A 10,354-nucleotide genomic window follows, 5' to 3' on the forward strand; every position below is an offset into this window, starting at 1 on the left:
AGACGGCTGTGGGGCACAGCATGGCTGCACCCCAGCTCACCATGCAGCAGATTGGGTGTCAGGGTGCAAGAGCTGGTAGGAGTATCTCCTGACACTGATAACCTCAAACCTTTACCCCTTTCCCACCCCTTCATCCCTATGCCAGTTCTCCCCACAGTCCCAAACTGCTGCCGAGGTCATGGTTGAATTGAAGCATCACTGAAGTTTGGGAAGGCTGTCACTGATGTGTGTAAGGGGGGGGTGTGTCGGGAAATAAATAATCCTTCGTCGAAATTATGCTGGCAAGCTGCCTCATAGCTGAGGCTCTGTGGTTTTTGTTCAAGTTTCTCTGGAAGCCTTGTTGATTAAAAAATCCACAGTTAAAGTGTCAAAGAAAAAAAAAATCACCATGGGGTTTGGTGTGAAACCATCTGCAATGTAACCCTCCTGGTGCAGGAATGTTTGATTAGGGGCTCTCCACGTCTTTATTAATAAATGTAACAGTAGGTCAAGGCTGTATTTGATCGACCATAATTGTCTAACACAAAAAGAAAAATAAAGGTTTGATGACTTGGATGTGGGCAGGCCAAACCATCTGAGGTACATAATGTCGCCTTTATCACCTGGCCAATCACACATAGTCAGCTTTGTGCACCAATTATTTTGGCTTCTTCTTGGCACCTCTGTTATGTCCAAAGGTCGTTTCAGTCTAGCATCCAATAAGTCCTTTATTTGGAGTTTATTCAGCTTTTGTCTACAGTGTCATAGTTGCAATTAAGCTATATTACACACTAGCAGAGGCTAACCCTTCAGAGCCTGACAGCATTCCCCACTCCTTCTGCTCCTCAAGAAACCCCCTGTAAAGAAAATATTTCTACCACTAAAGGTCTATACAGGTTTTCTATATCGATTATTCAGAACAGATGTGGACCACTGCTTGCGGACCCATTACATAGCACCTCTGAATCCAGCCTCTGGATTTCACCAGCTAAACTGTCTTGCAAAATTTTTAGTGAACAAGAAATGCTCAGTCAAGTTAGCTTCCTATGGAGACCTTGTAAAACCACACCTGAGATGATCTACATTAACTGTGCAGAATACGTTTACTCTAGAAAAGTAAACAAACGTGACTGTAAAATTAATGTAATATCACTTACATCTCCTGAACATCCTTTTCAAAGCGTTGTATAAACATTAACTAACCTACACAGCTCTCCTGAGGGGTAGGTAAGTAAGTGTTATTATCATATTATCAGTTAGGCTTGCCACAAGTTGGTCTAATTTATATCTTTGGCAGCTTTCCTGGATTCTTTGGCTACGTGTAACACAGCACAGTTAGCCGCTAAACAAGCAGATGAACATTTACTGCGGTTCTGTCAGTTGCGGGGTTGCAAAGCAGATTTGGGAAGAGGTAAGAAGAACAGTGAGCCCTGTCAGCAGCCCAAGACAGGTCAATATTATTTTTTGCGGTCGTCAAGTCCTTTTGGTTTTTGCACACCACTGATTGCCACCCCGGGGGAGGCAGTGGAGGACCTGCTCAGCAGGGGGTTCCCTGGTGACAGGTGGTGGCAGGGCTCGGTGTAGCTGTCCCTGGGTGGGGGGCAAAGCTCTTCCTGAGGCCAGCCAGGAGGGGTTGGCTACCAAATTTTCGTGTGAGACTCTGGGAGCTGAGAGTATTCAATTGCTCCCAGCTCCTGGTATGCTCCAGCCCCGGTCACACACAGCCACTGACTGCAGTTGTCTTCAGGCCAGGCACAGAGGGTCCTTCTCTTACCTGGGGCCAGGGACCTTGGCTTCAGCAGGATTTGAGAAATGCCGCTGGCACACAGACAGGGGCAGGAAGGGGGGTGAGGAAACCCCCTTTGAGAGGGTGTTTGTTTTCACTTGAATGGGAAAGAGTTGCCTGACAGATGCAGAGTACCGCATGTTATGAAAAGTGACAGCTTTCTAGCGTAATGCTGGCTGCCACAGGAATTCAGTAAAAGGACAAATGAGAGCATAAAGATTTCCACGCCACCAGCCACAAGTTCATGACTGCTCTGCTACAGCCCAGGAAAAGGTGCTTTTCCTTACTTGTGCTTAATGAGTCTGCCCAACTAAATACTCCCATTCTACACACTGTACATGCCACCCGACTGGGATCTTCAGTAACGAGAGCACGAAGCGAATGCCATGACTCACCTGTAAAACATCCATGGAAAATCATATGCTTCCTGCTTAAGCATTTTAGCAACACTTGCCTTGTGATGTTTCATTTGTATCTTGTGCCTGATTAAATGTTTATTTCCCATCTGGGTTCGTTTTTTTCTTTTCAAAGAAGAAAACTGGCACTCGGCTCGCAACCAGCCGAGGAAGCGTTATGCAAACTGTTTATGCCCAGTTGTCTCTGCCGCGGAGCGGCAGGACCCCGCAGCGGGCAGATCTGAGCGCAAACTGTCTGTGCTGCGGGAAGGGGCTTTGAAAACCCTGCCCGCCTCGCCCTGCCCCGCCCGGCCCGCCTGCCGCCTCCGCGCCCCGACGGCTCGGGCACCGCCGTCCCGGAGCGCCTGCGGAGCGGGCAGCGCCCACCCTCCGCGTCCCGCGGCTGCCCCCCGCAGCCGCTCCGCGGCCGGGCCCCGCTCCCGTGTCGCCTCCCGGCTGCCCCAAGCGCAGCCCCCGGGCCGAGCCCGCCCGGCCCCGCCGCCCCCCCGGCCCCGCGCCGCGCCGCGCGCCCGGACCCCTCTTTGTCTGCGGCGCCGCCCCGGCCCGTTCCCGTGCTCCTGCCCTTCCACGCGCGTACGCGCGCACCTACGCACACAGCACGCACGGACACGGGCACACACGGCACGCACGGACATATATGCGTAGGTACATGCATACGCGCGTGTGTACAGATACGTGCACACACGGACATACGCGTGCGTATGCGGCGCGTACACGCGTGTGTGACACCCGATGCGTGCGCGCGCCTATGTACCCGCACACACCCGTGTGCGTGCACACGCGCGGATATACATGCACGCACGTGTATGTACACACACGCGTACACACGCACGTACGGCCCCGTATCTACCTCGTACGCCTGCGGAGGACGGAAGACGCCGAGCGCCGGACGGTCGCGACCCACCTGCAGCGGCGGCGGCGCCCAGCAGCAGCGCCAGCCACATCCCGCGCCCCATGGCCGAGCGCCCGCCGCCCGCCCTGCGCGCCCCGCCGCCCCGCGGCGCGACCGGCCCCGCGCGGCATCAGCGCCCCGCGCGGCACCGGCGGGCGGGCGCGCACCGCCCCGCCGCCCGCCGCGCACCGCCCCGCCGCCCGCCGCGCACCGCGCCGCCCCGCCGCCCGCCGCCCGCCGCGCAGCGCCCCGCCGCCGCCCGCCCCGCGCCCCGCCCCGCCGCGCAGCCGCTCTGCCCTCCCCGCCGCCGCAGCCCCGCCGCGGGGGGCGGTTGCCGGTGCGCGGCCAGGCGCGGTACTGCAGCGCAGGGTGCCCCCCGCCCCGCCTGCCGCCCGAGCGGCTCCGCTCGGCAGCCCGAGGCGGGCGGGCCGGTGCCCGGGAGAGGGACCCGCGCCCCGGGGCAGGGGCCTGTCCCGCACCAGCCCCGGGAGGCGCCGGGTGCAGAGCCCGGCGCGCTGTCGGGGCGGAGCGGGGCGAGCGCGGCCGTGAAGCGCAGCCTCCCCGCGGCCCGGCTCCCTCTCACAAGAGCCACCGCAGACCGAGTTGCTACGGGCTTTGGAGACTTTTTTTGGCCCGGTCCTGGCACCTGAAGGACCGACCGGTGGAGCCACGTATGCATGAGAAGTTTTCCCTGTTGGCAGGACTTGGCGGTCTGTGGCTTAGCTCACAGGTTCCAGAGCCCCCAAGTCCCACACGGTCTGGTCGGGTCACCGTACCTCAGCAGGAGTTTTGGGCTCTGAAAACCGGAAAAGACACAGCTACAGCTATTTTTTGCGGCCAGCCCGTTACCTTTTCAGTTCTCAGCAGAGGGACGTTAGGAAAGCAAGGGCTAAGCGCTTCTGAGTGGTTGCTTTTTTTACTCACCTGAATCTAACCTGGGAAGTGAGAGTGTTGCAAGCCTTACAAAATGTTTAGTACTTCTTTCTCTGCACTTTGAACTTGGATAACTTAAGAACGACTCGGTTTAAAAAACCAGTATGATGGTATCTTAAGACCACCGTGCTGCTTTCTGCAATGGATTTCAAAAATGCCATGCATTCAGGGCTGCTCAGGGTTATATCGTCACCAAAATGCTCCCTGAAAACTATTTAGTCCATAATCTACTGACAGCAGTCAAACATCTGGCTCACGGGGCGGTGCTGTCTCTATATCTATACCTTAAAAGGTACAGGTACGTTGATCTTGGTCATCTTTCTAATTTTTCAGTGCTGACTTACATACCATCAAGAAGCATTTTGCTTGCATTGCCACTGTCATTTTCTCTGCCCTCCAGAAAGGCACATCTAGACAGGGAATTCCAGCCCCCGGGCAGCCGTCAAGCCCCCATGGCCACTTGTGAGCTACTCAGAGGTTTGTCCTCGCCATGATGGGGGCTGCACCCACACTTTGGAGCCTTCTCACAGCAGTGGCCATGGAGGAAAAGGATGTTCTGGAGGGTGTCTGCCTCACATCTTGCAAAAGGGTGATGGGCTGCTGAGGAATCACACGGGGGGTTGTGCTGTTAAAGCCAGGTCGCAGCAGTCACATCATGCAGGGCTGGGAAAGGGAAAGTGCAAGCCACAGGCGAGGAATTTATCTCCGTTGTAACTCATCGCTCATAGTTCCTCCTACGTCAAAACTGCCCGGTAATAAGTCTGCCCTAGGGTGATAACTCTGGGTGGACCTGAGCACACTGCTGTGCCAACCCATTTGGTGTTAGGAGCATAGGGCAGGCTGAAGTCCATGAACAGAAGGAGTAATTGTCTTGGAAGGAGACGACAGGGCTGACTGGGTCAGAGGGTGGCTCTGGGGAAACCCCTGGGACAGCAGGGAAAGAGGTGATCTGGACTGAAAAACTGCAGAACAAAATCTTGAGAGAGATGGATGACGGTATCAGTGTCTGGAGAGGGAGAGTGATACCAGGCTCGAAAGGAGAGAGAAGAGCAGTGGCCAGCAAGGGAAAATGGAAGGAGAGAGGCTACACTGTGGGCATGGAATCACAGGGACAGAAGAGCGAAAGAACATGTGGTAAGGACGTGCCCACAGCAATGGCAGGGGCAGGAGGTCTGATATTGCTGAAACAGATCCATGGCATAGAAAACTGGGGACAATGAAGGGCAATTTCCAGATAACCCCAGGTAGGACATCCCAAAGCCAGCTTGAGTATCTGAAAATTTGAGAGAGCTCATGAACTGCCTTCCCCTTGGTAGCATAAGCCTGCTCTTTCAAGGTGCTGACGGCTCGCATGCCGTGATCCACATAAGCCAAATAATGGAGTTACTCTTTCTTTCTGCCTAGCAGCTCTGCAACCTTATAAAACCTGTTTGCTCTTCCTAGATGAATTTGTTTTACTTGTTGGAGGCCACATAGTCTGCAACTCTGGCCACAGGCAGCTCAGATCCTCCCAACACCCCCTTCCTGGCTCTTGGTTGCCCCATGGGACCTGCACAAACACTCATCCATGAATGCACCCAAGACGGTGGCTCACTGAATAGCCCCTGCAGAACTGTGTATGGCCACAAGCTATGGGCATCTTCCCAGGGCAGGTGTCGCTGCTTGCTGCCTCACAGGGCTGGTGGGAGTTCAGCAGGTTGTGGGAAGCGCACAGAGATGTTTCAGCCCAGTTTTATTTTCTTTGTCTGTCAGTGTTGCCTCTTGAGGTGCCAAAGGAGAAAAACATGTAGTTAAGAGAAGGAAAGTGTTTACCTCTCCCCAGATTTTCTTCAGGATCATAGGCTTTTTGGGTTCACGCTGTACTGCTGGTTAAGGATGAGCAAAAGATGTTTCCAGCTGTCATTCCTGCAAAGTCGTTGTAGGTAGCCAAGTAGACAGACAGGCCCAGAAACATGAAGATCACCTGTTTTTGTCTGGTGTTTGTATTTCTTGATTACACTTAAGAAGTTCTTGAAAAGTGATGATGTTCCCTGAATATATGTGTCCCAGTAAGCTAGAGGGGAATAAGCAGGGGTGGCAGGCCCAAGGAGGTAACCTGGGGGAAGAAGCAGAGCCTGCTGCTTTGGCAGAGGTGCCCAAGGGCATGATGCCATCCCTGGAGAGAGGTAGCAGAAGCCCTTTGGCCTTTTCTGTCAGAGTGAAATCCTGGCCCTTGAACTGGGTGATGACAGAGGACCCTCTGCAAATTTCTTCCCCCAAGCTCCCTGCCAAGGGTAGGGATGAACCTGGATTAAAATTTTCAAGCCAGTGTGTGAAGCTAATTTTAGAACAAAAACCACGGGAGGAATACCTCACCTACCACTCAGTCAGAGCCGCCTGACTTAGACTTTTGTCATAAAAAACTCGAAAATCCAAAAGATCAGATTTACTTTTTAACTAGAGGTTTGTTCAAAGATCACTATTTTCTCTATTGGCATCTGTCTAAGTATGCAGAACTCCTGTTACAGTTTAACAGGAGGCCCTTGGGGCCAGCGCGGTCCTTCAGACATGTCTGACTATTTTACGTGGTGTCACATGTGCCGTCTTGCACCTGCCCGTGACTCACTGCTGCCCCACGGACTGGGCATGGCCCACTCGGCTCTGTGTGGGGAACGGAGGTGATACCCAAACGGAGCACTGCACCTCGGTGGGAAGATGAGAGGCTGGACTGGAGTGCTCTCCACCAAGCAGCCTAACCACAGGGCAACAATTCCAGTAGAACAATTACCTACGTGCTTTAGCTCTAGAGATGCTCACTTTTAGTTTGTTAGTGATTTTTCATTAAGGGGCCCTTTCAGATGTCCTCTGGGCAGGACTGGATGTATCTCATGCATGGCTCAGCAGTAAGTTGCTGGTGGGAGAGACGGGGCCAAAAGGATGCCCTCCTTGCACTGGTGCAGAGCGTGTTGTGTTACGCAAGAAAGAGCCATCACCATGCTCCTGTACAGAGCCCTTCCCCGTGGCAGCTATGGCTTACTCCACATCATTTTTACTTGACCTGGTTTACCTTTTCCCAGTGTTTTGGGTGACCAACATAAAATGTCTAGGTGATAGAGGTAAGTGATATGGTACTGGTCCTTTGCCCTACTGTGTTGGAAATGGTGATGCTACTGTTTCTACAAGGGGTCTACTGGATTAGCAGTCCTTTTGACTTTAAAGAAAATTTGGCTGAAACAGATCTGGTGGCTGTTGCTGTTTTCAGATGATCCATTCCTCCAGCCATGAACAGAGGTTGATGTACCACATGCACATCTAAACGTGTTAAAAAAGCTTTATTGAAAGGAATAAAAATTTGTTTGTTTCAAGAAAAAATATGCTCTTTATTCAAAGTCCACTGAAGTCAATGGAAGTCAGCATCTGATCTATGGATTTTGGATGGAGTCTGAAGCCACTTCCCTCTTGTCTCTTTGGTGCCGCATCTTTAACATTTTTTATTAAAACCCATTGTTAAGTCTTGTGTTTCTCCATTTCTTGCAAATCACTGAAAATCTTCCAACTGTCATCAAATGATCGATGAAAATACTGACTCGTCATGTTTTGAAACAGATTGACTCCTAAGTTTTCTGTATGAAAATAAAAGATGAGCCAGAGTTATAATTACTGATTAAAGTTTTGTATTTCCTTTTTAAAGTTCCTGTTAAAGCTGAGTTCTGATATAAAGCATCACCCTACAGACAACTGCAGAAAATGAAGGAACCAAAGTGCCCTTAACTTTTCCCTGTACCCAGTGATCGACTTTTTGGAGCTAGGTATTTTGCATGCTGGACCAGTGTGCATACGAGAACAGAAGCACTTTCATGGGATTTAGTGTAATTGGAAGTCAAGTCACAGAAGCATTATTGCAGTGATAGTGCCATTCTTCAGAAGTCTGTAATGAGGATGGAAAGCACCCTGTTTCTGCCCACCAGAGGGAAAAATGCAAAGGGTCAGCAGGGAACATGAAAGACAGGAAGAAAAAACCCTGGAGTTACTCACTGCCATTAATTTTGTGTGTGGGCAAAGCAGAGACCATTGCAGTCTCTTGGGTAGACTTCTGCACACTGCACAAAATGATAAATCCCTTTATTGAGCACAGGCAAACCCATTTACTGTGTAATCTGGTAAAGATTTGAATCTTTCTCCCTCTGGTTATAGCATTGGTCCTTCCAGTGGGCAAAAGGGTCTCCCTGCAGCAGTCAAAGGGACGCCTGTGCTCCAACAAGGGTTTATCACCTGGGTCATGAAAGCAGGTATCACTTCCACCCTCAGGATTCATGGGAAGGATGAGAGGGTTAAGGCTCATTCAGGTGTTTATGATAGTTGCTACACTTCTCTAACAACACCGAAACACCTTCTGACAGGGATTTGTTTTAGGAAGAAAGGTCAGCCCCCGAGCCCAGTGCCAATGCCTGGCAGCACAAAGGGCTGGGTTCAGGTACATTAGATTCTCTGCATCCACTGCTGAAAAAATTGTAACCCAAGCCCCTATTTTCAACATTACCTTTTAAAGGTTCTGCTGTCTTTCTAGAAGCAAGGGGTGATCTTTGAAAAAATGGCTTTTTATTCTCCAACTGTAGTAGCTCAAAACCCACATCAATTATTTTTCACATGCAGCTGCTTTTTATCCAAAACCCATGGCTCCAGGCATCTTGAGGGTTTTTTTTCGCTTTCTCTCTCTCTCTCTTCTTACTATCCATTTTGGACAAGCAAGAATGAAGGGGAACCAGCTAATCTGCCCATGTTCCATTTAGAGGGGATTCAGGACGAAAAAAAGCAAAGCAAAAGCGAGAAGGAGAAGGGGAGGACTTGCTAAAGTAAGAAAAGTGTTGGTAGGCAGTTGGCGTAATTTTTTTGCAGTAAGACCTGCGCTTGCCGGATTAATTCTGTCACTGCTTTCTTAGCTCCCACATAACCTCTGCCCCTCCTCCTTCCTTCCTTTCTTGGGTAATTGATATGCAGATATCAAGATAATGATGACATTTAAATGCCATAGAAATCCACAGCACAGACACTTTCTATGTCAATTCTCCACTCCATCCTGCATGCTACAAATTATTAGGAGGATTAACCTGCTGGCTGCTTTCTGAGTGCCACCTCTGCCAACTTCAGCATCTAGTCGGCAGAAAGCCTCCAAAACACTCCTGGCAGCCAGGGAAGGCAGCCGGGGTGGCAAGAGGTGGCTGAGGTGGCGAGGCAGCCAGCCGTGGCCAGCAGCATCGGGGCTGGCAGTGGGACGAGGCCAGGCACAGCCCTCCCAGGCCCTCACTGGCTCTTGTTTCAGCCCTGGCACCCAGCCTGAAAGCTGGGAGCGGGATGCTAGAGGGCAGCCCAGCAGCCAGCAGCAACTGCAGCCATGGGATGTGGGGCTGGGAGGAGCGAGGCAGAGGGAGAAGGGTTAGGCAAGGACATCTGTCACCTCTTTGCCACCCTCCAACCCATACGGGGAGCTGGTCCGAATGATGCCTTGTGCTGGAAAGCTACCAAGTGCAGCAGGGTCAGCTCATCTTTCATCTCCGAGAAGCGCCGGGCCAGCTATGGCGTACTGCAGCCCGTGTGCCGGTTCCTGGTGGAGGAACGACTCCCAGCATTGCTATGCCTCACTGCTGATGTAAGGTGAGACAAACCCCCAAAACTGGGGTTCAAGGTGACCAAGGGAGGTGTCCTCTGCCAGCTGGCATTAATATGTGTGTGGAGACAGAAACCACTGTGCCATGCTCTCCTTCATGCCTTCTGCAGCGGGAAAGGAGGGCAAGGCAGCTGTGTTTGCTCCTGCCTCTCAGCCAGGGCATCTGCCAGCAGGACTTGTTTGCAAGACCATGGGTGTATGGGCATGCAGTTGTTGCTGGGGCCAAGCCACTCCCTTTAGCATCTTCTCTTTGCCTTTTGGTTCCATCCCTGAGCATCATCCTTCCATGATCCTCCTTACCTCTGGGCTGCCGAGTGCCCTGGGGACTGTCATGGTATCCAGCTCTTCCATGCTGACCTGACTGATGGGAATTTGGTACCAAAGCGCGTGCGCAAGCCTATTGCAGTGCACCATACAGAAAGGTAATTAAGCAGAGACAGCTGCAGGGCCTCTCAGATGCAAATGCAGAATGAATTTAGAAAAAAGGCTTAAAATGTAACTTTGTAAGTCAGGAGTAAGGCGCTGGATGGTCAGGGGTTCCTCCAGGACAGTGACTTGCTGCTGACCCACCTCCCCAGCAGGACCGTTTGAGAACCACATTACATTTGAAATAAATTTGAAGATTTAAATAGCCTTCAGTTACAATCACTACTCATGCGGAGGAAAGATGGTATTAGTAGAAAGCAAGACTGGAAAAAACGTTC

At 51.7% G+C, this 10,354-nt stretch overlaps 1 protein-coding gene and 1 long non-coding RNA gene across 2 annotated transcripts in view; one reads left to right on the forward strand and one right to left on the reverse strand.

Moving 5' to 3' along the window:
• Positions 1 to 3,151, reverse strand: part of NTN4 (netrin 4) — a 51,076-nt gene extending 47,925 nt beyond the window's left edge. Inside the window, 1 exon segment of the mRNA XM_040596357.1 lies at positions 3,086 to 3,151. Within this exon segment, the coding sequence (XP_040452291.1) occupies positions 3,086 to 3,137 (52 nt within the window). The 5' untranslated portion in view covers positions 3,138 to 3,151.
• Positions 3,152 to 4,815: 1,664 nt separating this feature from the next.
• LOC121089631 lies at positions 4,816 to 7,496 on the forward strand. Its single transcript, XR_005828292.1, has 2 exons — positions 4,816 to 5,140; positions 7,248 to 7,496. It is a non-coding gene; the product is annotated as an uncharacterized LOC121089631 (long non-coding RNA).
• The last annotated feature ends 2,858 nt before the right edge of the window (positions 7,497 to 10,354 follow it).

This window comes from Falco naumanni, chromosome 5 (assembly GCF_017639655.2).
Source record: "Falco naumanni isolate bFalNau1 chromosome 5, bFalNau1.pat, whole genome shotgun sequence".
Taxonomy (NCBI): Eukaryota; Metazoa; Chordata; class Aves; order Falconiformes; family Falconidae; genus Falco; species Falco naumanni.